Below are 27,954 nucleotides of genomic sequence, written 5' to 3' on the forward strand. Positions count from 1 at the left end.
AATCTAATCAAATGGCTACCAGGACTATTTGCATTGTTCCCCCCCACTCCCTCTTTTACGCTGCTGCTACGCTCTGTTTATTATCTATGCATAGTCAATCAATCAATCAATTTTATTTTATATAGCCCTTCTTACATCAGCTAATATCTCGAAGTGCTGTACAGAAACCCAGCCTAAAACCCCAAACAGCTAGTAATGCAGGTGTAGAAGCACGGTGGCTAGGAAAAACTCCCTAGAAAGGCCAAAACCTAGGAAGAAACCTAGAGAGGAACCAGGCTATGAGGGGTGGCCAGTCCTCTTCTGGCTGTGCCGGGTGGAGATTATAACAGAACCATGCCAAGATGTTCAAAAATGTTCATAAGTGACAAGCATGGTCAAATAATAATCAGGAATAAATCTCAGTTGGCTTTTCATAGCCGATCATTAAGAGTTGAAAACAGCAGGTCTGGGACAGGTAGGGGTTCCATAACCGCAGGCAGAACAGTTGAAACTGGAATAGCAGCAAGGCCAGGCGGACTGGGGACAGCAAGGAGTCACCACGGCCGGTAGTCCCGACGTATGGTCCTAGGGCTCAGGTCTCTCAGTTGGCTTTTCATAGCCGATCATTAAGAGTTGAAAACAGCAGGTCTGGGACAGGTAGGGGTTTCGTAACCGCAGGCAGAACAGTTGAAACTGGAATAGCAGCAAGGCCAGGCGGACTGGGGACAGCAAGGTGTCAGCATGCCCGGTAGTCCTGACGTATGGTCCTAGGGCTCAGGTTCTCAGAGAGAAAGAGAGAACGAGAGAATTAGAGAGAGCATACTTAAATTCACACAGGACACTGGATAAGACAGGAGAAGTACTCCAGGTATAACCAACTAACCCCAGCCCCCGACACATAAACTACTGCAGCATAAATACTGGAGGCTGAGACAGGAGCGGTCCGGGAGACACTGTGGCCCCATACGAAGAAACCCCGGACAGGGCCAAACAGGAAGGATATAACCCCACCCACTCTGCCAAAGCACAGCCCCCCGCACCACCAGAGGGATATCCTCAACCACCAACTTACAATCCTGAGACAAGGCCGAGTATAGCCCACAGAGGTCTCCACCACAGCACAAACCAAGGGGGGCGCCAACCCAGACAGGAAGATCACGTCAGTAACTCAACCCACTCAAGTGACGCACCCCTCCTAGGGACAGCATGAAAGAGCACCAGCAAGCCAGTGACTCAGCCCCTGTAACAGGGTTAGAGGCAGAGAACCCCAGTGGAGAGAGGGGAACCGGCCTGGCAGAGACAGCAAGGGCTGTTCGTTGCTCCAGAGCCTTTCCGTTCACCTTCACACTCCTGGGCCAGACTACACTCAATCATATGACCTACTGAAGAGATAAGTCTTCAGTAAAGACTTAAAGGTTGAGACCGAGTCTGCGTCTCTCACATGGGTAGGCAAACTGTTCCATAAAAATGGAGATCTATAGGAGAAAGCCCTGCCTCCCGCTGTTTGCTTAGAAATTCTAGGGACAATTAGGAGGCCTGCCTTGTGACCGTAGCGTACGTATTGGTATGTACGGCAGGACCAACTCGGAAAGATAGGTAGGAGCAAGCCCATGTAACGCTTTATAGGTTAACAGTAAAACCTTGAAATCAGCCCTTGCCTTAACAGGAAGCCAGTGTAGGGAAGCTAGCACTGGAGTAATATGATCAAATTTCTTGGTTCTAGTCAGGATTCTAGCAGCCGTATTTAGCACTAACTGAAGTTTATTTAGTGCTTTATCCGGGTAGCCGGAAAGTAGAGCATTGCAGTAGTCTAACCTAGAAGTAACAAATGCATGGATTAATTTTTCTGCATCATTTTTGGACAGAACATTTCTGATTTTTGCAATGTTACGTAGATGGAAAAAAGCTGTCCTTGAAACAGTCTTGATATGTTCGCAAAAGAGAGATCAGGGTCAAGAGTAACGCCGAGGTCCTTCACAGTTTTATTTGAGACGACTTTACAACCATCAAGATGAATTGTCAGATTTAACAGAAGATCTCTTTGTTTCTTGGGACCTAGAACAAGCATCTCTGTTTTGTCCGAGTTTAAAAGTAGAACGTTTTCAGCCATCCACTTCCTTATGTCTGAAACACAGGCTTCTAGCGAGGGCAATTTTGGGGCTTCACCATGTTTCATTGAAATGTACAGCTGTGTGTCATCCGCATAGCAGGGAAAGTTAACATTATGTTTTCGAATAACATCCCCAAGAGGTAAAATATATAGTGAAAACAATAGTGGTCCTAAAACGGAACCTTGAGGAACACCGAAATGTACAGTTGATTTGTCGGAGGACAGACCATTCACAGAGACAAACTGATATCTTTCCGACAGGTAAGATCTAAACCAGGCCAGAACTTGTCCGTGTAGACCAATTTGGGTTTCCAGTCTCTCCAAAAGAATGTGGTGATCGATAGTGTCAAAGGCAGCACTAAGGTCTAGTAGCACGAGGACAGATGCAGAGCCTCGGTCTGACGCCATTAAAAGGTCATTTACCACCTTCACAAGTGCAGTCTCAGTGCTATGATGGGGTCTAAAACCAGACTGAAGCATTTCGTATACATTGTTTGTCTTCAGAAAGGCAGTGAGTTGCTGCGCAACAGCTTTTTCTAAAATTTTTGAGAGGAATGGAAGATTCGATATAGGCCGATAGTTTTTTATATTTTCCGGGTCAAGGTTTGGCTTTTTCAAGAGAGGCTTTATCACTGCCACTTTTAGTGAGTTTGGTACACATCCGGTGGATAGAGAGCTGTTTATTATGTTCAACATAGGAGGGCCAAGCACAGGAAGCAGCTCCTTCAGCAGTTTAGTAGGAATAGGATCCAGTATGCAGCTTGAAGGTTTAGAGGCCATGATTATTTTCATCATTGTGTCAAGAGATATAGTACTAAAACACTTAAGTGTCTCTCCCGATCCCAGGCCCTCGCAGAGCTGTGCAGATCCAGGACAGCTAAGCCCTGGAGGAATACGCAGATTCAAAGAGGAGTCCGTAATTTGCTTTCTAATGGTCATGATCTTTTCCTCAAAGAAGTTCATGAATTTATTACCTCGACTAACCGGTGCCCCCGCACATTGACTCTGTAGCGGTACCCCCTGTATATAGCCTCACTACTGTTATTTTGCTGCTGCTATTTTTTACTCATCTATTTTTTACTTAACACTTATTTTTCTTAAAGCTGTATTGTTGGTTAAGGGCTTGTAAGTAAGCATTTCACTGTAAGGTCTACACCTGTTGTATTCGGCGCATGTGACAAATACAATTTGATTTGATTTGACACCCGAGTTGAGTTTGATGATAAATCCAACAAGTAGCGCTAAAGGTATCACCATTCATCATAAAGTCATGAACATCCAGCTAATTGCTTTGTCTTGGCTCAGGCATAAGCAGTGGCTGTGTCTGTTTTCTGGCCCATGTGTTTGTTCCGTCTGGTTCAGGCTTGAGTTTAAGATAGATTCCTGTCTGGTAAACATTGTTTCCCTGCCTCGGCTGAATCAGAATCAAAACTGGCCCTCAGTCAAGATGGATTATGTGGCACATGATGAGATTGATTTATGAAATGTTGACCACCTCCTATCACAGACAGACAGACAGACAGACAGACAGACAGACAGACAGACAGACAGACAGACAGACAGACAGACAGACAGACAGACAGACAGACAGACAGACAGACAGACAGACAGACAGACAGACAGACAGACAGACAGACAGACAGACAGACAGACAGACAGACAGACAGACAGACAGACAGACAGACAGACAGACAGACAGACAGACAGACAGACAGACAGACAGACAGACAGACAGACAGACAGACAGACAGACAGACAGACAGACAGACAGACAGACAGACAGACAGACAGACAGACAGACAGACAGACAGACAGACAGACAGACAGACAGACAGACAGACAGACAGACAGACAGACAGACAGACAGACAGACAGACAGACAGACAGACAGACAGACAGACAGACAGACAGACAGACAGACAGACAGACAGACAGACAGACAGACAGACAGACAGACAGACAGACAGACAGACAGACAGACAGACAGACAGACAGACAGACAGACAGACAGACAGACAGACAGACAGACAGACAGACAGACAGACAGACAGACAGACAGACAGACAGACAGACAGACAGACAGACAGACAGACAGACAGACAGACAGACAGACAGACAGACAGACAGACGACAGACAGACAGACAGACAGACAGACAGACAGACAGACAGACAGACAGACAGACAGACAGACAGACAGACAGACAGACAGACAGACAGACAGACAGACAGACAGACAGACAGACAGACAGACAGACAGACAGACAGACAGACAGACAGACAGACAGACAGACAGACAGACAGACAGACAGACAGACAGACAGACAGACAGACAGACAGACAGACAGACCGACCGACCGACCGACAGACAGACAGACAGACAGACAGACAGACAGACAGACAGACAGACAGTTTATCGTCAGTGGTCTGGATTTACCTCTCCGTGATTTCCCTTTATGAATGAAAACAGTAAATCAGCTAGTCTGGATCTGGGTCCATGCTTGACAAGCAGTCTTTTGTAACACTTACCTGGAAGTGGGCTCTTATGAAGTGTTATTTTACCTCATAAACATATTTGGTAACACTTTATTTGGATAGTCCATCTGTAAATGCTCTACAGACTATCTACAGACTATCAGTAGCATTTCAACTAACTATCTACTAACCCTAACCTTAACCCTTACCCTAACCCTAACCCCTTACCCTAACTCTTATTCTAAACCTAACCCTAACCGTAGCAAGCAATTGCTTATCAACAGAGCATCTACAGATGGAAAATTCGGACTATCCAAATAAAGTGTGACCATATTAATATCGATTTAGTGAAAGATTATTAAGAAACTGTATAATAAAGCAATAAGGCACTATTAGCTGTGACATTCACAATATATTAGAACAGCCCCAATTATTTGTTAAAGCAAATACTTATTTGTTGATGACACATCTCTTTTTAGATGTGTACACATGTACTGTAGATGAGGTGACCAAGCAAGTCTAATGTAATTTAAGTCCCTGGTTTACTGGACACTTCCCTCAGCTCAATTGATTAGCTAATGTCAGAAAGTGTAAGGTTTAATATAAAGAGAATCATGGTTTAATAAAGAGGTTTAATCATGGTTTGATATCATGGTTTAATATATTTAATATCATGCATTTCTGGATGTCACAAATAGGTAATAAAATGTCATAGAGATTGATTTAGAATTTTGTGAGAATGGATAAAGAAAGAATTCTATTTCAACCTTGAAGAGTGTGATGGATTGAAGGGAAAATGTGCTGTGATGTGGTCCCATTGTCTCTTCTTCCAGCATTGTGGAATCTTCCAATGACATACATTCCAGTTGGAGAGAATGTAAAGCTAGAAGGGACTATGTGTTTTTTCTTTAGTCTGTCTGGAAACTGAAGTTGGACTATTATGGACATTCATATATTTTTGTTCAAAGACTTCCAAAAATAAATTGGATCAAAATGAAGTAATGTTATTTCCCATTTCTGTGGTGAAATCTATTCTGTTGTTGAGGCTGTTCCAAAGAAAGGCCGTCTGGTTGCTTAATTTAGGGAAAACCACACTATGACGTTGTTTTATTTTCTTTCCTCTATTCAATTTATTTTCCTGGGTTTGTTATTAGGAAGATAAAAATCAGGTTTAGGTTATAAGTAATGGAAATATTAAATACTTTCCCTGATTGAATCAGTTTGTGTGTGCACGCACGTGTGCATGTCTTGTTGTTGCGTACATGCCATGTCTCGGTGTTTGGGTTTGTGCATAAGAAAGACATGGGGTCAAATGTGCTATCTTGCCAAGACAAAGATAAGTAACTTCCCGTAACTGAGAACCCCCCCGGAAGCCTTGAGATGAACTGCCGCTAACATCCAGACTTCACAACAGGCAGCACAGAGGGTCAACCACTTTATTTACCACCTGGTTGTCTATACAAAGGAACATTAAGTAAGTCCTTTGTTGGTTGGGGAAGACCCGTGCTTCTGACGTGAGATGCTACGCAGATTGTGTTCCTCCATAAAATACTGGCATGATTCAGCCAGGCCAGCCTCACTTGACCATGTCTAATTCAATAGCAAAACATAATGCAATTTTTAAATACAAATGAGGTTCCCAACAGGCAGAGAGTACAATGTAATCAAAATAACATGCCCTGGGTATAACAATTACCTCCTCTGGGAGCGCAGTTTGTAATGGACAACAACGCACAGTGTGACGAATTGAATTGGATTCCATATCACATGCTCGCCTGATTTGAAACATCAGACAGAGAGAGAGAGAGAGAAGAGGCGTGCCATGATGTAAAACAGATCCTTCCTGAGAAATTGAGGTCACAATGGCTGTGTTTGACCTGATTGGTCAAAATACCAATTAGTGAAAAAAATACCAGAATTGGGCTGCCTGTGTAAACGCAGCCAGAATGACCCCTTGGGTTTATAGGTTTAGGTAGGTATGTGGTGTAAGAACTGTAGGGAAATGCCAGACACATTGACAGCATTTACAGAGGCAGCCCAATTCGGATTATTTTTCCCACTTATTGGTCTTTTGAAAAATCTGATCAGCTATTTTGCCAATAACAATGCGTCCCACAGTTGTGTCAAGTTGGCTGGATGTCCTTTGGGTTGCCCATTCACCCTCTGAATGGCACACATACACAATCCATTTCTCAATTGTCTCAAGGCTTAAAAATCCTTCATTAACCTGTCTCCCCTTCAGCTACACTGATTGAAGTGGATTTAACAAGTGACATCAATAAAGGATCATATCTTTCACCTGGTCAGTCTATGTCATTGAAAGAGAAGGTGTTCTTAATGTTTTGTATACTTAGTGTATATCTCAATATACAGTTCTGAGGAATTGGAGGGGTTGTGGGTTAGCTGGTACAAGTAAAATGGGAAATATAGGGTTTCCCGGCAGGCAGGATGTGGGTGTATGAGAAGTGGGCGTAGTGGTTTTGGGATTCTACTATGTCTGTAGACCTGGTTGGTGATTGGCAAATATTCATTTTACATGGAAAGAGACAGACATTATTGGAAACCTTGAATATTACCGAGGAATTAAAGGAGTGAGAATTAACAAATTGAGGAGTAATGGTCAGAGATTATGAGTGCCAGCAGTTTGGGTTAAAGGTAGGAATGGGGTGAGATGCAAAGATAAGTTGTTCAGAACAGTTGGGTTTACCACAGGTGGTTTCTGATCATGTGACTATACAAGGCTGCATTTTTACAGGCATCCTAATGCTGATCTTCCACTAATTGGTCTTTTGACTAACCAGATCAGCTCTTATGCCAATAATTACACTGTGTAAACACAGTCTAAAGGCTGTTTCTTCAAAGCACTCCAACCAGTTTCAACTAATTCATGATTGGCAGGGTGTTTATATACCGATATTTAGATACTGACATTGAATTAAAGGGTTTGGCTTGTTTGATAATCATAAATGTACCATGAAAACGTTATACCCTTGGGGCCACACAATACAAAGTGTAAATGGGTGATTCTTTAACTATGGTACTTTTCTTGTCCCTGGATGAAATAATAAAAACTAAAAAACATTTCTTTTTTGTTTTTGTCATACTTACTCCACCCTAAGGGGAACTTATAAAAAATGTATCATGGCTCAATCATTCTTTTTATTATATAATATGAGGCCTTTTATGCATGGTTTTTACTGTTTTCCCTCTGTCCCTAAGCCAGACTTTGTATCTTCAACCTCGCTTAATTCTAAATTAAATATTTAAATAATGTAGATTTCAAGTACAAATGATAAAATACCATTTATTTCAATTCTACATATTATATATTGTGATACATATTCATATTTTCCTATATTTTTCATAAATAGAACCCTTGTCCCTTGGGGTCACTGTCATTTCCACCACACTGTACAAAATAGAATCCTGGGATCAGTGTTTTAGGTTTGTATATTTAGTAACCATAGCAACAGAAACTCCACAGTGGAACACATGGCTGGATGAAATGGTGTCCTCTACAGGGGGGTAATGAAAAGAAGAAAAATCAAGGTAAATATGAGTAAAACTGAGAGTATGTTTATTGGTCGTCATTTCCAAACAGCTCATATTTCACATGGACGTAAAAATAACTGGATACATTTAATTTAATAATGTGTAATTTGTGTATATTTAATGCTAACTCTAAAACTAATATTAGCAGGCTAACATAGCATGAGATTTTAGAGGGAAAGTGGGGAAATGTCATTTCCACCACAGTCATTTCCACCACGGTGTTCATTGTGGTGGTAAAGACAGGTTGTGGTGGAAATGACATTGTTCGTGCTAAACAGCAAATTATTTGGGCTATAATACTGATACTAAATTCAAAAACAGTTTTAACAATATTACAATATTGTTGGTAAATAAGAGAACAATAGATAAGTAGGTTTGACATGATGTCTTGGCTCTTTCTTTAAGATGGCAAGCAATACCACAGCACAGAGGTCAAGATCATACAGAGAAAGAATAAAATCAGATCCACTTAAATATGCAGAGTCCCTCAAGAAGGACAGAGAAAGATACCTGAAGAAAAAGCAACAAGGTGTTGTTAAATCTGTGACAGAAATGCCGAAAAGAGAACAACGAAAAATGAGAAGACAGTGGCGAATTTCTCAACGAAACAGACGTAGGAAATGGAAAATGGTCTCAGCAGTGAATAGTTTCATGGCACATACAACACCACCACCATCACCAGACAACATGAGTGTTAATGCAGAAGACATCCCTGAAACACCTCAGCTGTGTGAGCCTACACCAGAGAGAACTCCACAGAGGAAAAGAGGGAGAAAAAAGGTTGCGAAGGCAAAAGCAAAGGTGTACAGAGATCTTAATGACATTAAACAAAAGCTTGAGGATGCCCTCAAAAAAGTCAACATACTGGGAGCACAGAACATGGAGACTGCATTGGGATCACCAAGTTCAAGCACACTTACCAGCACATCTCAACCCATCATAGACCTGCATGAGGGACTGATTGGAAGTTGGTGTGTGGTACGGTATGATGGGGATCCTTACCCTGGCATTATACAGGATGTGGACCCTGAGGGTTGTGCTCTGGTGAGAACCATGAGTCATATTGGCAAAAACAAGTTCTTCTGGCCTATGAGAGACGATGTTATTTGGTACCGGCCAGAAGATGTGATCAGGCTGATCCCAGAGCCTCAACCAGTAACAAAGAGGCATGTGATGGTGGAGCCAACAGTTTGGAAAGAAATATGCTCTGTTCTTGACCATGAAACATAACTGAACCTCTGGCCCATATGAAAGTTTGACAGATACAGTATTTAGCAAATACAATGTCTATTTAGTCAGATTCAACTTGTTATTCCACATGATTACGTTTGACAGTACATGGATTTACGATATAACACACATGACAGTAATGTTTAAGTACAGAGTGTTTGCTCTGGTTCAGCATAGGCATATAAGTTTTCAATTTCAAAATATATTGCCTATTTTATCTGTTATTCAACTGGTTATATTAAGGTTATGTTAAGGTAATGATGACATAAAGGGTTTGCTCTAGTTTGTACTAGTTTGCTCTAGTTCAGCATGTAGAAAACAGTGAAGAAATGATTTGCTGATTTTTAACACAAATTCATGTTTTTTCATTTTTTGGATTGTTTTTAATTTAAAAATATTGGTGATATGTTTTTGTTCACAAATGCTGTTGCTTATTGATTTGCTCTGGTTCACCACATAGAGCAGTAGAAAAATTGTTTTTAATTGGAAGTTGCCTATCTGTCATTTCCGCCACACACTGTCTCTTCCGCCACGCCATGTCATTTCCACCACAACACATATTTTAAAGTAAAACATATAAAAACATACAATCAAACCAACTATATTCAGTGGTGTTGATAATTGTGCAGTTAGGGCTAAGATTTGTGTATACACTTTGAGAAATATATGATTTTGAGCTATGATAAGAAAATGAAATGTTCCATTGACCTAGTTTTAGGTGTTTTTTAGTGTAAACATTGTAAAATCTTTAGTTACATTTCTGAAAAAAATAATAAATTACAAATTTGAACAGATATGTGTGTGCTATTTAATCAAATATATTTATAACAGAAGATATTTCATTATTTTCTCTTAAAAATACATGTTTTGTTATGTGATGGAAATGACCGTTTTCTTGGACTGTCAGATAAAAATGGCAAAAAATATATATTAGTAAATACAAATCATCACAGCCAACTTCAGGGAAGGTTTCCAGACAGATTGAGAAACCAACTGATACTAAAAAATGGTTTGTAGAAATGTTTTTATTTTCTGAAACTGTCTAGCTCAAAGAGTACCATAGTTGAAGAATTACCCAAATACTATGGCAGTGCCCTGATTTATGCAATAGCACCCCCCTGTGGCTGGTCAACTCACACCAAACACAGTAAAAGACGTCAATCACTCTGACCCAATCTGCAGGCTTTTAAATGTACCCTTGATGATTATGCCGATGATGCAATTCAAGGATTATTGGTTCTTTCAAGACAACTGGGAACTCCGGAAAAAAACGAAGTCAAATCATGTCAGTGATCATCAGGTCGGAAAGATGGCGCTCTAGAAAGATGCCCGAGTTTCCGTCTTGGAATTCCAAATTGGATGACCGTTCAAAATAATTTTTCCCAGTGGGTGCTCATCTCATCGACATCCTCCGCTCCCAATTCCCAGTTGTTTTGAAAACTGCATATATTCTGGGGTGACATCACACACTGGAGGAGTGTCATTCCCTAGACCAGGATTGTTGCCCTAGCACTACACAGCTGATTCAAATAACCAACTCATAATTTTTGTTGTCGTCATTTTAGCAGACGCTCTTATCCAGAGCGACTTACAGTTAGTGCATAAATTTTCATACTGGCTCCCCGTGGGAATCAAACCCACAACCCTGGCGTTGCAAACGCCATGCTCTACCAACTGAGCTACACGGGACTACATCAAGCTTTGATTATTTAAATCAGATGGTTTTTGCCCTAGCACTACACAAGACGTGCACCCAGGATGGGAATAGGCAATCAGCATACATTCTCCAGGCCCAGACATGTTGCATGTGTCACCCTGAACACTCACTCCTCTGGATGCTGATTGGGTGTGGTTGGCCTAAAATGATTTCTAGCTTTTTCTCCACAGCAAGAGTTGGAAGGGATGAATAATGCAAGAAGGAAGTGTGCGCGCGTACACACCTTGTTTGGTTCCAAAATGGTTTGCTTTTTGGCACCAATATATCACTCAATGCAGTAATGTACAATGGATGAACCAGAAACATGTGTGACCTTCCCATCACTCATTGTGGTTCATTCAGTAATATACTGTGTTTCACCACATTATCCAGCTACATACCTCAAGATACGTCATACAATGTTTGTTGTTTCTCAACTGAAACATGTTGAAATCAACAGTTGAGTCATGTGTTTGTTACTCATGATAATATACAGTAAAATGCCTGTGCTCATACACAGGCAGCCCAATTCTGATCTTTTTTTTCACTTATTGGTCTTTTGACCAATCAGATCAGTTCTGCAAAAGATCTGCTGTTATTGGTCCAAAGACCAATTGGTGGAAAAAAGATCAAAATTCAACTGCCTGTGTAAACGCAGCCATAGCCTTTAAATTTCCCGCCAAGTGTTTGCATTGTAGTCCAAATATTTGGCACCCTCTGAAGTTGACCATGTCATCAGAACAAATGATACTAAACAATTATTTATTATTTTAAGACCTTTCAATAACATTTTGATACAGCCTCTCTCTTTGATACAATTTCTTGACACACATTTAATGTGTGCGCAACAGAATCGACGGCTAAATAGTTCCTTCTCCTGCCTAGTTATCCTCCCCTGCATCCAGTCATAGCCCTGCTCACTCTGCCCAATGCCCAAGACCACAGGCCCTAGGAGGAGTAGCTGCCAGACTCAAACAGTTTGATGACTATGGCCTCCTCTGGCTGGAGCCTCAGTGTTTCCAGGGAGGTGGCGCCCAGGCGGTCCATCCCTGTGCTGGTCACAAACACCCCAGCAGTGGGAAGGCTGGGAGCCCAGGCTGGGTCCAGGGCTTGGGACTCAGGCCCCAGGTTGAGCAGCACCAGGAAGTGGACACAGCCCCAAGAGCGCAGGAAGGCTAGCACAGGGGCTGACGGGGGGGCCAGGGTGGAGTTGGAGGAGTAGTGGGGGAGGGAGGTGGTGTTGAAGGGGAGGAAGGTGAAGCTCCCATAAAGGAGAGATTCTTCTCTGAGGCGAGAGTGACTGAGGGAACTGAACAGAGCCAAGGCAGAGCGTTTGAGCATCCTCTGTTCCTGAAGGAAAGAAGAAAGGAACAGAGGAGGTGTCATAAACAGAGAAACAGATCAAAGAAGAAGAAAAATAGGCCTGTCATTCTGAGAGACTTTCTGTGGTAAACATCCTTAAACCACTTGCCAAAGTGCCTAGAACCACTGAGCTCAGATGTGGTAATACTGTAGGTATGTGAAGACTTACAAACTTGATATTATTTTACTGACTAAAATTGCCCGTTTTGGAGAGGTTTGGACTACTCACTCCAACAGAGTCGTTCAGTCCATTGGTCTTGTCTGCCTCACGTTCCCAGCTCATATCTGCAGACACATTCTTCACCACAGAAAGAAAACGATTCAATGGTGTTCCACTGTACTCAAGCATGACCACATCAGATGCAGTTGGTCTGTATTGCATCCCTAGGACTGAGGTCTCTTACCGGTGAATGGACTATTTCTTCTCCGTATTTGACAACAGGTGATCCAGGTAGTGTCATCATCAGAACCAGGAGTATTCTGTGCAACACCGGTGATGCTTCACCGCCCACCTGGCATCGCAACGACACACACAATTGATGTAATTTTGCCAATAAATAAGGAGTTGGACACCATGCTCACTAGCCTATACTTTGTGATAGAATTAACAGAAAGAATGTCGGGTCATTACCGTCCAACTGGGCCAAATTTCGCCGTGGGATGTCGACAGATGTCTCTCCACAGCAATGGCCACTTCCTGTCCAGACAGGAGGTGATGCTCGTGCGGCAGTAGTGACATCATAACTAGCTCCACCAATGAGCGGTTGGCTGACGTGCTAGAGGTATTCAGGGCAGGTAGAGACTCTCCTGTTTGTTTCACCACTACAATCCTGCACAGATGACACAGGTTTCATTTCAACTTCAACCGCAACTACTTTGCTATAAAAACATGAACTACATATTCCTCAATCCTAACAGATTCCTCACATATATCTAAAACAAAGATATCATTTTAATGAACACAGGTATGACAGTATGAGAGTTGTGTATCATTTGTTATGCATATTAAAAAGTGTTTGCAGTGCCACAGCACCTCTCTTCATCTGATGTGCTGAACTCCTTGACCAGAACTCTCCACTCGGTCAGGGTCTAAAACGAACAGACAACATGAATAGATAATATAACATTCAGTTAAACATCAGTGCTTATAATGTATGAACCTGAAATAAATTGTTCTGGCTTTGATTGGTTGGCAACCAATTTTGAGCATTGTTCAACAGTCTAACCTTTTCTGAATATGCAGCGTCTGTGTCACAGATCCCAAATCCTGCCACACCCTGTTCCAACCAAAATCTGAGTGCATACTGGAGAAACAGAACTATTATTAAAACTCATTCAGTCTATGTAACAATTGAAACCAAGATCTAGCCATTCTACCCATGGTGTCATGCAAGACCTAGCCTACCTGTATTGAGCCAGTGAGGTCAGAGGGCACAGCAGAGTTGTTGCCTACTGAGTCTTGGGGTCCGAACAGGTCCAGCTCACAGAAGTCAAACACTACTTTGATGCCTAAAGGAGGGAGACCATGTGAATAGTGGATCAGAACATACAATAAGTTAAGTGCATCTTTCAAGAGCTCTGGGAATGTCCTTGTGAGGATACAGGCTAGCTGGCCTCGGTTGAAGTCTGGCATTAGCCAACTTGTTGTAAGGGCCAGGGGCGCAACTTTGGTTTTAGAAGTCAGATAAACACTCCAAAACAGCCTACCCGACCGCTCGGAGGCGTCCGCATGGTCCTAAAGCACACCGTTGCCTTGTTTTGTATCACATTCCAATGATAAAACTGGGTGGTGGGGTGGCATGTCCCCCCCGTCCCAAGTGAAAGTTGAGCCCCTGGTAAGGGCAATTATGTTTTGAGTACATACCTGCTTTGTGGCTCTCCATGAGCAGTTGTTGGATCTGAGGCACTGTACCCACTCGCTCATCAATCTTTTTGAGGTCCAGAGGGGACGCGTCCTGGTAAAACAGCCCTTCCAGAATCAGAGCCTCCACACCCAGGGACTTCAGGTAAGGTAGGCGCTCACATACCACTGAACAACCAGAAGAATACCACAAAACAACTCAGAAACTAGCTTTACAGACATGACGCTTCGATACAGCTACGAAGTAGCAGGTTAGGAGAATATATGCAGCAGCATAGCCACGGGAAGAAGGGGGACTGAGGGTGCAGCAGCACCCCCTGAAAAATCGGAATGTAATTTAAAAGATAAATAAATATTTTTTTCCCCTCACAAAAGTTGTGCACTGGGCTTGTAGTCCTGTATTAGCGGACAATATAGCTGTCTGTAGTGCAGACAAACACGTTTTTCCAGCAGGTCTGCGATTTTTTTTTTTTGCAGCACCCCCAAACTATTTCCAAAGGCTCACAGGTTAGGAGAACTAGGTTAACGTTAGGAAAAGGCTTAGCGAAAACACCCTCCTAACCTGCTACTTCCAGTTGTAGCTGCATCTTTTTAGGAAGTTCCCCATATCACAGAGTTAGGCTATTGTTATTGACTGGACTTCAAGAGTAGGCCTGTATCATAAAATTCATGAAAACGAGTTCATGCAAGATATAGACTACACACACACACTTCATGACCAAAAGTATGTGGACACCTGCTCGTCGAACATCTCATTCCAAAATCATGGGCATTAATATGGAGTTGGTCCCCCCTTTGCTGCTATAACAGCCACGACTCTTCTGGGAAGGCTTTCCACTAGATGTTGGAACATTGCTGCAGGGACTTGCTTCCATTCAGTCACAAGAGCATTAGTGAGGTCGGGCACTGATGTTGGGGCGATTAGGCCTGGCTTGCAGACGGCGTTCCAATTCATCCCAACGGTCCTCGATGGGGTTGTGGTCAGGGCTCTGTGCAGGCCAGTCAAGTTCTTCCACACCGATCTCAACAAACCATTTCTATATGGACCTCATTGTACGGGGGCATTGTCATGCTGAAACAGGAAAGGGCCTTCCCCAAACTGTTGCAACAAAGTTGGAAGCACAGAATCGACTAGAATGTCATTGTATGCTGTAGCGTTAAGATTACCCTTAACTGGAACTAAGGGGCCTAGCCCGAACCACGACAAACAGAGGCAGTTTGAAACTCAGTAGTGAGTGTTGCAACGGAGGACAGACAATTTTTACACACTACGCGCTTCAGCACTCGGCGGTCCAGTTATGTGCGCTTGTGTGACCTACCACTTCATGGCTGAACAGTTGATGCTCCTAGACATTTCCACTTCACAATAACAGCACTTAGTTGACTGGGGAAGCTCTAGCAGAGCAGAAATTTGATGAACTGGCTTGTTGGAAAGCTGGCATCCTATGATGGTGCCATGTTGAAAGTCACTGAGCTCTTCAGTAAGGCCATTCTACTGACAATGTTTGTCTATGGATATTGCATGGCTGTGTGCTCGAGTTTATACGCCTGTCACCAATGGGTGTGGCTGAAATAGCCAAATCCACTAATTTGTGTCCACATACTTTTGTATATCAGTAGGCCTAATCATGGATTAATTTAGTTCAACCCAATGCCTTTTATGAATGTTTAAGATTGCATTGTCGTTTTTCCTGAGTTTTGTGCTTAGAAAACATTAAATACAATGTTTGAACTGAAGGCACCACTTTCCCAGTGCATGCACACTTTACATTGTGATGAGAGTAGTCTATATAGTGCGGCTACTGTATTCTTGGGTGTTTAAGTCCTTTATTAACTCACCGTCGATACCACCTGGCACCTCGTTCTGGGCGTCCATGAGCAGTATGGGCTGTAGGCGGTAAAACAGCGCCCTCTGCCACCACAGTAGCGGCGGTGCGACCGGCCGTGGGCTCTGCACTATTATGGCGATAGAGGCGCCCAGCAAGGCCAGCCAACCCAGCCAGAAGAACAGCACCAAGCGGGAGCGTATTTTCCTCCACCCCGGGCCCCCCGCTTCGAGCTCCAGCTGCTCCTTGGACATGGGCTGCCATTTCGGAGTCTCTGGTTCGGGGTCCGTGATCAGCAGTGGGACCGTCTCAGAGCCACCCAGACTGCCCGATATCCCTGGGCCCACTGCCACGCTGCCATAGCCACCATCCATGTTCAATGGCATTCCAATTCGGCTAATGCAGTTTCAATGACAAATATTTTGCAAAATAAAAAATTCCATAATCCAATATTATTTACATAAAACGAAACTATCAATTCATAGTTGATAGGCCTACAACTAGGCTACAATTCATTACACTTTCAAACATTTGATGACTTCAATGGAGGGGTTACGCACGTGCGCCATCTACAAAACTGACGTATTTTTTATTTTTAGCTTGCGTAAAATATGCTACAAACTTGCTTCTATTTTTGTGCCCCTTTCGATAAAATATTTTACTTAACAGCCCCCGTGAAGCTGCAAAGCACACCGAGGGAACTCGCCTACAGGACAGGTGAAGGCTGTTACCGTTCGGATTGTCTGGATGGAGGCCAGGAATACCCTGACAGTGATCCTGTCATCTCTAATGTGGCAGGTGAGTGCACACACTTGCATGTCATCTTCCTACCATGCGTTTTAAAATCATCAAATTAGCCCATTTACCTTGTCAGTTAATTTCAATTCTAACTCCATCCATTAGCTAGATTAACCCACGTTTAATTTAACCAATATTGATCAGATGAAACAAATGAAAAAAATATTTCTGGTCAAAGCAATATTCTGACTACCTGACAAACAAAACGTAATTTCCCTATCAGTGACAAAGAAAATAAATGTAGGCTTACCTTTGAATTTAAGATTTATAGAAAAATAAAAATAAATAGCCTACTCTTCCTTGGCTCTCTCATGTCACACCCACACATGCATGCGTGAATAATTTGCTAAATGTCATGTTGTGCAAGGCATAAAATGCTGAACTGTTATCTATAATATTGATTATAGAAAATCTTGGACATTAAGACTGTTACATCGCTTCATTTCTTGTTACAAAAGGAATAAACTGCTAGCAGACATTGTAACAACCAACACCAGACTGTGTGACATCTATCCCTGTGAGTATTTGATGGCTAATAACTCCATGTTAGAATAAGATTAGGATGAAAATGGTTCCCATTTCAACACCATACCTTGGTCTTTCCATTACTGTTGAAAAGAGGCTTGCAAAATATACTGGTGCTGAGAAATACACGCAAGAGTAAAATGTGACAATCAGCACCGGTCTCCTCTAATATCAGTTAAATCCAATGCAATGATCTCTCTAAAAGCATCATAACGCACCTGATAACTGCCAACAGTCTGGTCTTTGAACTCTTGTCTTCCTACTGTTCGTTTAGTCTTTATCCTCCTCTTCTGCTGTCTGCAGACCAGTTCTATCCAGTTGGTTGTGTTGTTTCTTTGGCCTCTAAACATTTAAGGGGTGTGGAGGTGAGAGGGCCACTGTGTCTATCAAATGAAATCTTGGCTGGAGCAATTAGTATGGAGGTGTTGAGTCTTGCCACACCCTGACAACACATTCCGGAGAACCTGTGCTCAACGGGTCTGAGGCCTTGGTAGGGCTTCATTGGAGCAAGGACTCCCTACTTGTTAGTTTAGATCACGTGTCAAACTCGGAGGGCCGAGTGTCTGCAGGTTTTTGCTCCTCCCTTGTACTTGATTGATGAATTAAGGTCACTGATTAGTAAGGCACTCCCCTCACCTGGTTGTCTAGGTCTTAATTGAAAGGAAAAAACTAAAACCTGCATACACTAGGCCCTCCATGGAATGAGTTTGATGGCCCTGGTTTAGATGCATACAACTGGCCAAAAGACAGTTCTGGAATGATATCAATGGTTCGTTATGGAACTGTCTTGTCTTCTTCTCCCTTGGTCCTTAGTCTAACCCTGTAGTGCTGTATCTATCAGTCTGAAGGCTGTAATTGGATGGTAATCAAACATTTTAGGAGTAAGAGCCCACTCCGCTCCATCAAAAACAACATAACAAATTGTTCACAGAATGTAATATTATTTCATTAATTTATTGCCCCCTTGGGTCAGCTAAGGGCTTAAATCCCTTAGCTTGCCCATACAGTCATCAAATCACTGACATACTAATGTGAAAGTTCTCATGGTAATGTGTTGTGCTGTCGAATCCTCTTGGATCCTATTTCCTACGGATTTCATAGAATTCAAACAGACATGCTGCAGCAGTGTTTGATCTCTAGTCTAGCTCTTTTTGACCTCTGACCCCTGTCATGGAATACAGTAACTATGTTCATCCATTTGGTATGATCCGAAGGAGGAATAAAGTAACCATACAACTACAGAGAGCTTTGGAAGGCAGCACAATGACATCTATTGAAAAGAAAACATGCTAACAGCAAAACACTTATTTTTGCAAACAGAAAAACTGTTTACCTGTAGCTATACTACTTTACGCATCACACTGGTCTAAATCATGTCTAACTGTGAGCTCCTGTGCTCTAAACTGCTAAAGGTTACATTTTATGAGATACAGTATGTGTGCCAATAATCCCACACCCCATATTATCCTCACTCACTCAATCACTCACTCACTCACTCACTCCCTCACACACACAATCACACACACTGGACATATGATGTTGTGTGCATCACCGTCATGACACACATCTATTCATGTCTCCTATGCTCCCTCACAGGATTGTGCAGATTATTTAGTGTAGGCCATCACAGGACACATGCATATCAGAGCCTTCACTGGTCTGCAATGGTTGAAGGGGTGTTTTTTCAACTGAATTTGATGCTGTAGTATGGAGTTGTACACTGCTTAAACATATCAATTTGCTTTTAAATAAACATGATCAGCCTTATTCATAAGCTTCTAGTCTTGAAGAAAAGTAACTACCCAGGCACTGTAAAGTGTAAAGTAAGAAAGTTAATAAATATTATATCGACTTGTCATGTATTTTAAAGAATAGTTTTGGAATATGTCATTCTTCCCTTACTGGAATAATGCTAACTATTTTATATTTTCTGATGATACAGTAGACTTGTTGATAGACAGTGTAAATGAGGAACAGAGAAGAGATGATTGGCTAAGGGCAGGCCCAGGTCAAACCCCCTCCCACCATAGTTCTATATTTAGCTATTGGCTGATTCCTCCGCTGAAAAGCGGAGGCCCCAGTTCTAAATGGTCGCCATGGATACGTGAGGCTGAAGAATACATTTCCATGGATACGAATAGTTGGACTCTTCAGATCCTCCGATGTCCTGGAATGCGACAAGTCAATGATGTGTCAGTGAAAAACAGTAACTTACTTTGTAGTCCAGTTTGCACTTATGTGTTTAGTGAGACATGGTGCAAGATTGTGTGACCTATGTTTGGTCGTCTCCTAACATTGGTTCCAGAGACCTGAAGGCCGTTACAAACTTCTGATATGCAGAGATGACACAGTCTCTTCTGCAAAGGAAAAAGAGAACAAGTTATGATAAATTATGAACATTTAATATAAAAAATTACTCCTATTCATTCACACACATCTAGGCCTCTGTGTCGCTTTTTGAACTCTGACTGGTGAGTCAGGTGAGTGAGGGACTTACTTGCTGGTGACTCCTCCCCCTGGTGGCAGGCCAGGTATGTTCTCAGAGACCAGAAACTTCATCACGTACAGCAGGTCAGGGTCCTTGTCCTGCGACTTTAGCAAGTTGACAATCTCTACACACACAGACAGAGAGAAAGGGAGAGAGTGATGTAATGATCGGTCACTGTCATCAGAGGGGAGAATTAAGCTGCCATTGTCTCAGAGCTCTTGTTATTGTTATCAAGTTTCATTTTGTTGTGATGTCATATTCATATGAAAGCCTATTGTGAGTGAGACCAAGCCAAGATGGTTTAGAGCTGCTCACTCACTCCCTCACTCACACACACAATCACACACACTGGACATATGATGTTGTGTGCATCACCGTCATGACACACATCTATTCATGTAAGCTTCATCGCAACTCAAGCCCATCAAAAGACCTACCTTCCACTTTTGCCTCGAGGAGTGTCTCTAACTCGGCCTCTTTTTGTAGGGCCTCTTGTGACACCTGGGGTGCGCCAGGGAAGGTCACGATGATGATGCTCATGTTGTCCAAACTACCCTGTAGGGGGCGACAAAGATATAGGCACAATTCTAATAAGAAACACTGTTTCTTGGCATATGATTCATTTCAATAATGTAATTTGTTACCCCAAACATTGAAAAGCTAAATGAAATGCCATGAAAGAAAGCTGACATAATGCTGCCACTTGATATTGAAGTTTACTTGAGGAATAATATGATGATGAGGAATATTCTTTGCTTGCTTAATGATAATGTGAACAAAGAAGAAAATAAGTGTCATTATGACATCACAATGGAGAACAGGACTATGAAGTCTCTGTCATGTAAAGATCTTCTAAGCTGGGAAGATTTTTACATGACACTGCAGATGGAGGGATATTGTGATGTCATAATTGTGTACTGACAGAGAGCAGAAATGTGAATTTTGGAAACAGGTCACAATGGAACAGTGGGACATAGAATTAGGAATTAGAATACTAGAATGGACATGAACCATCTTATAAAACGTATCCTGTAAGTCGCTATGGATAATAAATGGCTAAAATGTAATGATGGTCCAAAGTTCAGCCATGGTTTGCCTGTGCTGTGATTAGATATTGTGTAAAACAACGGATGTGAAGAATTTATCTGCACTGTATGTGTGTTAGCTAGCTAGCCAGCCAGTTTTAGATGAGTGATTCCATTAATTAATATGCCAATATCCCATTCAATCCCAGCCATACACTGGCTCAAATCAGTTGATGATAGGTCTTACACAAGTTGTAAATGAAACAAGTACTGATATTGTAACATATAATAGCACTCACAGCTTCCCAAGAAAACTAAATATGACACATTTACAGTGCCTTGCAAAAGTATTCATCCCCCTTGGCATTTTTCCTATTTTGTTGCATTACAACCTGTAATTTAAATGGATTTTTATTTGGATTTCATGTAATGGACATACACAAAATAGTCCAAATTGGTGAAGTGAAATGAAAAAAATTACGTTTAAAAAAAATCAAAAAAATCAATAACGGAAAAGTGGTGCGTACATATGTATTCACCCCCTTTGCTATGAAGCCCCTAAATAAGATCTGGTGCAACCAATTACCCTCAGAAGTCACATAATTAGTTAAATAAAGTCCACCTGTGTGCAATCTAAGTGTCACATGATCTGTCACATGATCTCAGTATATATACAGTACACCTGTTCTGAAAGGCCCCAGAGTCTGCAACACAACTAAGCAAGGGGTACCACCAAGCAAGCATCACCATGAAGGCCAAGGAGCTCTCCAAACAGGTCAGGAACAAAGTTGTGGAGAAGTACAGATCAGGGTTGGGTTATAAAATAATATTCGAAACTTTGAACATTTCACGGAGCACCATTAAATCCATTATTATAAAATGGAAAGAATATGGCACCACAACAAACCTGCCAAGAGAGGGCCGCCCACCAAAACTCACGGACCAGGGAAGGAGGGCATTAATCAGAGAGGCAACAAAGAGACCAAAGATAACCCTGAAGGAGCTGCAAAGCTCCACAGTGGAGATTGGAGTATCTGTCCATAGAACCACTTTAATCTGTACACTCCACAGAGCTGGGCTTTACGAAAGAGTGGCCAGAAAAAAGCCATTGCTTAAAGAAAAAAATAAGCTAACACGTTTGATGTTCGCCAAAAGGCATGTGGGAGACTCCCCAAGCATATGGAAGAAGGTACTCTGGTCAGATGAGACTAAAATCGAGCTTTTTGGCCATTAAGGAAAATGCTATGTCTGGCGCAAACCCAACACCTCTCATCACCCCGAGAACACCATCCCCACAGTGAAGCATGGTGGTGGCAGGGACTGGGAAACTGGTCAGAATTGAAGGAATGATGGATGGCGCTAAATTCAGGGAAATTCTTGAGGGAAACCTGTTTCAGTCTTCCAGAGATTTGAGACTGGGACGGAGGTTCACCTTCCAGCATGGCAATGACCCTAAGCATACTGCTAAAGCAACACTTGAGTAGTTTAAGGGGAAACATTTAAATGTCTTGGAATGGCCTAGTCAAAGCCCAGACCTCAATCCAATTGAGAATCTGTGGTATGACTTAAAGATTGCTGTCTACCAGCGGAACCCATCCAACTTGAAGGAGCTGGAACAGTTTTGCCTTGAAGAATGGGCAGAAATCCCAGTGGCTAGATGTGCCAAGCTTATATAGACATACCCCAAGAGACTTGCAGCTGTAAATGCTGCAAAGGGTGGCTCTACAAAGTATTGACATTGGGGTGGTGAATAGTTATGCAGGCTCAAGTTTTCTGTTTTTTTGTCTTATTTCTTGATTGTTTCACACATTTTTTTATTTTGCATCTTCAAAGTGGTAGGCATGTTGTGTAAATCAAATGATACAACCCCCAAAAAAATCCATTTTAATTCCAGGTTGTAAGGCAACAAAATAGGAAAAATGCCAAGGGGGGTGAATACTTTCTCAAGCCACTGTATGTCTTGTTTACATATATTGTATTTATAATTATATGACAGTATTTTAGGTTGAATATAATTCTATTAGACCAACATGGCTGCCATTTTCACCCACTTCTGGAATTTTGAGGGATCATGACATAGCCCCTCTAGTAATTTAATAGGATCTCTATGGGGACTAATTGGTTATTGTGATGTCATGTCATAGAGCTGAGAAGCTAGGTTCACTGTGTGCTACAACATAACCCATCTAGCTTAAGTACATACTCCAAGGAGGTAAGCCTGTTCTGTTGCCATTGGTAAAGTGAGGCTCTTCTTGGCCAGGTTAATAGGCCTAGCTCTCAGCTGGTGTGGCCCTGAGACCCTGACAGTCTAACATACACACTCACCCATAATCCTTCACTGTGTTGCCCTCACCTCTGTCCCTCTCTCCGTTTCTCCCTCTCTCCCTCTCTCTATAGCTCCCTCTCATAATCCTGCTATTTAGAGGACAGGTACAGGACGTGCCATTGTAAGTCCTAACCAACATAAGCAGACCTGAATAAGATAACTGCTTACATAATGCTTGGTACATAGGTATGTAATGATGTAGGCCCTTCAACACACACCCTGTCCAGTGCTGAGTGCCATCATGTACTCCCCCTTCACAAAGGTGGTGACCCTTGTGACCTAAATAATTATCGCCCTATTTCTAAACTTTCTTGCCGAGCTAACATATTAGAATCCTTGATTAATTCTCAGCTAAGATCTTTTTTTAATCTTTGAAATGTATTCTAAAATGTACATCAGTCGGGTTTTAGACCAGGCCATAGCACTATCTCTGCTGCATCCCTAGTTATAAATTATGTGGTTAAATGTATGGATGCTGTCCTATTAATTGACCTGTCAAATGCTTTCGATACTGTTGATCACTCACTGCTAATTCGGAGGTTTTCCTCAATTGGACTAGACCAGGCTGCATGTAACTGGTTTAAAGATCATTTGATAGATAGAACTCAATGTGTATCTACTGATGGTGTTAAATCAGTTTTTCTGGATATTATGAAAGGTGCCTTGCAGGGGTCGATTCAGGGTCCTGTACTTTTTACTGTTTACATTTAACAATATCGACTTGTCTGTAAAAAAAAAAGTGTAACCTGCACTGTATGCCGATGATACTGTATGCTATTGATACTGTATGCTATTGCCCCCACGGTTGACCAGGCTCTATCTGAACTACAGTCGGCATTCATTGTATTACAAAAACTTTATTGACCTGAAATTAGTATTGAACGCAGGTAAAACGAAGTATATATTGTTCTCTACACTCTTAGAAGGTGCTATCTAGAACCTAAAAGGGTTATTTGGCTGTCCCCATAGGAGAACCCTTTGAAAAAACCTTTTTGGTTCCAGGTAGAACCCTTTTGAGTTCCATGTAGAATCTTTTACACTGAGAGTTCTACATGGAACCCAAAAGAGTTCTACCCGGAACCAAAAAGGGTTCTACCTGGAACCAAAAATAACATTTTTGGAACCCTTTTTTCTAAGAGTGTAGAGCGCATATAAATAACTCTGATTTAAGAATATGTACTTTGGATGGTGTCCATATTGATCTTGTCCCTGCTTAGAAATATCTGGGCATCTGGATAGATGAAAGGATGTCTTTTAAAAAGCATATTGATGAGTTAGTTAAGAAGCTGAGAATAGAAATGGGCTTCTATAGAAATAGGTCCTGCGTCTCGCTAAATAGTAGAAAGCAGATTATTCAGTCGACGTTCCTATTGGTCCTAGAGTATTGCGACATCATCTATATGAACGCAGCTGCCACTTCATTAAAGCCGTTAGATGCAGTTTATCATAGCGCACTGCACTTTATTACGGGCGACAATTTTAGTACTCATCACTGCATTCTCTACCAGAAAGTTGGATCTCTTTGATGTCACTTAGGTTGATACATTGCTATTTTTTCATTTATAAAGCCATTTTACAAAAAGTCCCACTGTACCTAACATATTTACTAAACTTTAGACATACAAGTTACCACACCCAGTCCCAGGAATGGCTAACTCTGGAAATTCCTTTGGTCTCTACTGAGTTAGGTAAATCAGCTTTTAGTTTTCTTGCACCTAATTTGTGGAAAAATCTTGAAAATGTTCTTACATTTGATGTTTTGGTGCCTCTAGGGCAATTCAGAAAGCTGATTGAGGACCTTATTACTGATGAATGTTTTTTTTTTATGACTGTGTTTTTCTTTCTGCTTGCATTTTGTATTTACATTTTGATGTGTGTATTTTCTGTAATTTATGTAATTCAGGGCTCGTCTGTAAAAGAGACCCTGGTCTCAGTATGACTCCATGATAAAAATAATAATATTAATAATAATCTTGAATTAAAGGCAATATTTAGACTGTATTTAGAAAATGTCCATTGTCTATGGAGGAGACTCCCTGCAGTGCAGTGTAAGCCGTCTTGCTGTACCAACCTGGCTGTGTCCTGCTGTTAAATCCTCTGACTGATCTGAACACTGAGTATTAGAATGGTATTAGTCTCCAAGACTCCAGGAGGGGAGAGGACAGCCAAGACCTGGGGATGATATCATTGCCTGAAGATACTGCCAAAGTCCTCTTAACCCTCTCACCCCTGGCACCTTCTGACTTTCCATACAATGTCCAGTTATGGTCCTTGTTGCAATTTACTCACTTTGGCAATTAGTGAGTGTGAGTGTACACCTTTTGAAGTTTATACTGTGGTCATGCATACGTACCCATATAGAGGAGGCAGAGGTTTAGGATCAGTGTGATTCTGCATGTAGTGTGATTTGATCATTTATACACTGACCTTATAGAGGCAGAGGTCAATGACCTGGTTGCAGATCTCCCTCAGGTCATCGCACACCTGCAGGCGGCTGCGGACGAACGCACACAGCTCCTCGTTGCCGATGGCGTCCCACACACCGTCACAAGCCACTATGAGGAACTCGTCTTGCGGGGACCTCTCCAGCTCGTACACCTCTGGCTCTGGGGAGACCAGCTGCTCAGTCTGGGACCTCCAGTCCACTTCCTTAAAGTCAAAGTCTCCCAGGGACCTGGACACAGCCAGGGAGCCGTTCACCCTATGCTGGGTCACCGAGCCGCCTGCGTTCTGTATTCGCTCCTTCTCCCTAGGGTTGAATGGCTTGTGGTCCTCCGTGTAGAAGATGACCTGGCCGTCACGGCAGAGGAGTGTCCGCGAGTCGCCACAGTTGATGAAGTAGACGTACTGCGGCGAGAGCATGACGGCGGCCGCCGTGGAGCCGCTGCGCTCCCAGCATTCCTGGCGCGTCAGCGTGTGCATGTGGCTGTCGATGGCCAGGAAGCCCTCGACGATCCCCTCCTTCACATCATCATGGTGCTCCTCTGCCTTTACACGCCCTGGAGGCAGGAGAGATCAATGCGGGTTAGAGACCTGACCTATAGGTGACAAATACACATAATTTCGTTCTAATTCATATTAGGTCGCGCTGCCTAAAATCGATAAGCAGAAGTTAACGACAGTGTGGCCAACTACAGGATAACTACACATAGTTACAATACAATTATTTGACCCCCAGCCTTACCAGCTTGGTTCCAGGGGACAAATGCCTACTGTTGGTGCCCTGCGAGAGCCCAAATCTCAGAGCTCAGATCGCGTTGTTGTATTCCTCTGAGGTCACTTTCTGTCTGTCTTGCTTGTGGCATTAATTTATTAATTAATGCCATGTAGGTTAGGATTAAACATTTGTTTTGAGTTAAGTAGCATACACTGTAGGCTCAAGTGTCAGATTAAGTATCTCATACTTCGGGCCAAGAACAAAGATCAAGAGGTTTTCAACAACAACAGCTGTCAGCCATGTTGTGCTACCATGTTTATGTTTAGGAATGATAAATAAAACAGAGAGAGATATTGTCTTTGGTATTCAAGATCAAGATTACACTCTCCCTCATACAGCATACACATAGCCTACTGCACAACGGCACCTTGTCATTTTGCCAATGGAAGACACCCATGCCTAAGACAAAGACGTTGTTCATTGATCTATCAAACAATATGTCTGTAGCTACGTATGTCTGTGGAATGCACACTGGAAATAGGTGTTGTAAAATGCTTCCCTACTTGCCCAAATAAATGCTTGCACATATTCCCTTCAAGTGAAAATAAACTAGGCTGCCGACAATTATATAAATCAGTTAGTCAAAGTGCGCGGCCAAATTTGGTACCTGTATCGAGGATGTGTTGCAGCAGGTTGCGGGAGCAGTACTGTGCCACCGTGTTGCCAGCGTGTCCATCAAACACAGCATAGTAGCCCCACTCCGCCAGCTCCCCTCCCATCTCCGGCATGCAGGCGTGGGCGTCCTCCATCTGCGCCCTCCAGCCCTGCATGCTGGCCGTTGCATAGTTCACCCCCCACTGAGACCTCCCCTCGGCCACGTGTTTCTCCAGGATGGGTCGGTCCAGGTAGACACTCGGCCCGTTATCCTCATCACTGAAGTCCTCTTCGTTCCCCTCCTGGCCATCTCTCTGTCCCCCCTTAAAGAAGAAGGTGACCATCTTCTCTGTCTCCTTGGCTAGCTGGCGGAGGAAGGAGGGCACCTCCACGGTGCTGGCCCGCCTGGCCGTCCTCATGGCTCCTCGGAAGCGCCGCTCGAGTCTCTTTCCTGACCTGGTGCTGGTCCTCTTCTTCCCCTCTCTCCTCCTTCTCCCAGTCTGTGTCCCCCGCAGCAGGTCCAGGGCAGTGGGTTTAGCTGGACACGCTGAGCAGGTGGACAATAAGTTGACTCTGGACTGTAGAGTTGGGTTTAGGTGGGCTTCACTAGATACTGGCAGAAATCGCTGTGGCCATCCTTGTCTTTGTAAACCTGGCTTGTTGGCGTAGCTTCTGGATTCCTAGCATTTGTCTCAATGTCTTTATGTGTTGTGATATGTGGAGTGTATGTGGCTGTATGATGTCCACTCTATCTCCTTCTCTGTCTTTCTACCCCTCTTTCTCTCCTGTCCAGTGTTTGCCCTGTGATGCTATTGGCCTATATCTATTTCTGTTGACTTATCCCTCAGCATGATCACCCCTCCCTTCTTTCTCGCTCTCTCTCTCTCTCTCT

General features: G+C 42.7%; 2 protein-coding genes across 3 annotated transcripts; both read right to left on the reverse strand.

Moving 5' to 3' along the window:
• Window positions 1-11,785: 11,785 nt before the first annotated feature.
• si:dkey-202g17.3 (4F2 cell-surface antigen heavy chain) lies at window positions 11,786-17,942 on the reverse strand. Of its 2 annotated transcripts, none has more exons than XM_041876996.2 (10): window positions 17,631-17,942; window positions 16,103-16,485; window positions 14,267-14,431; window positions 13,808-13,911; window positions 13,629-13,706; window positions 13,436-13,491; window positions 13,034-13,232; window positions 12,807-12,914; window positions 12,632-12,700; window positions 11,786-12,390 (listed from the first exon to the last, which is right to left on the reverse strand). In XM_041876996.2, the coding sequence occupies exons 2-10, from the start codon at window positions 16,473-16,475 to the stop codon at window positions 11,989-11,991; spliced, it is 1,554 nt and encodes a 517-aa protein (XP_041732930.1). In that variant the 5' UTR covers window positions 16,476-16,485; window positions 17,631-17,942; the 3' UTR covers window positions 11,786-11,988. The 2 variants fall into 2 exon arrangements, with proteins under 2 accessions (XP_041732930.1, XP_041732929.1); XM_041876995.2 differs by lacking the exon at window positions 17,631-17,942 and adding an exon at window positions 17,480-17,579.
• Window positions 17,943-18,350: 408 nt separating this feature from the next.
• Window positions 18,351-27,904, reverse strand: LOC121560347 (protein phosphatase 1A). Its single transcript, XM_041873360.2, has 5 exons — window positions 27,076-27,904; window positions 25,679-26,250; window positions 20,338-20,455; window positions 19,910-20,024; window positions 18,351-19,769 (listed from the first exon to the last, which is right to left on the reverse strand). Exons 1-5 carry the CDS (start codon window positions 27,479-27,481, stop codon window positions 19,685-19,687), a joined length of 1,296 nt encoding a protein of 431 aa, XP_041729294.1. The 5' UTR covers window positions 27,482-27,904; the 3' UTR covers window positions 18,351-19,684.
• Between the last annotated feature and the right edge of the window lie 50 nt (window positions 27,905-27,954).

The sequence above is a fragment of the Coregonus clupeaformis genome, chromosome 5 (assembly GCF_020615455.1).
Source record: "Coregonus clupeaformis isolate EN_2021a chromosome 5, ASM2061545v1, whole genome shotgun sequence".
NCBI lineage: Eukaryota > Metazoa > Chordata > Actinopteri > Salmoniformes > Salmonidae > Coregonus > Coregonus clupeaformis.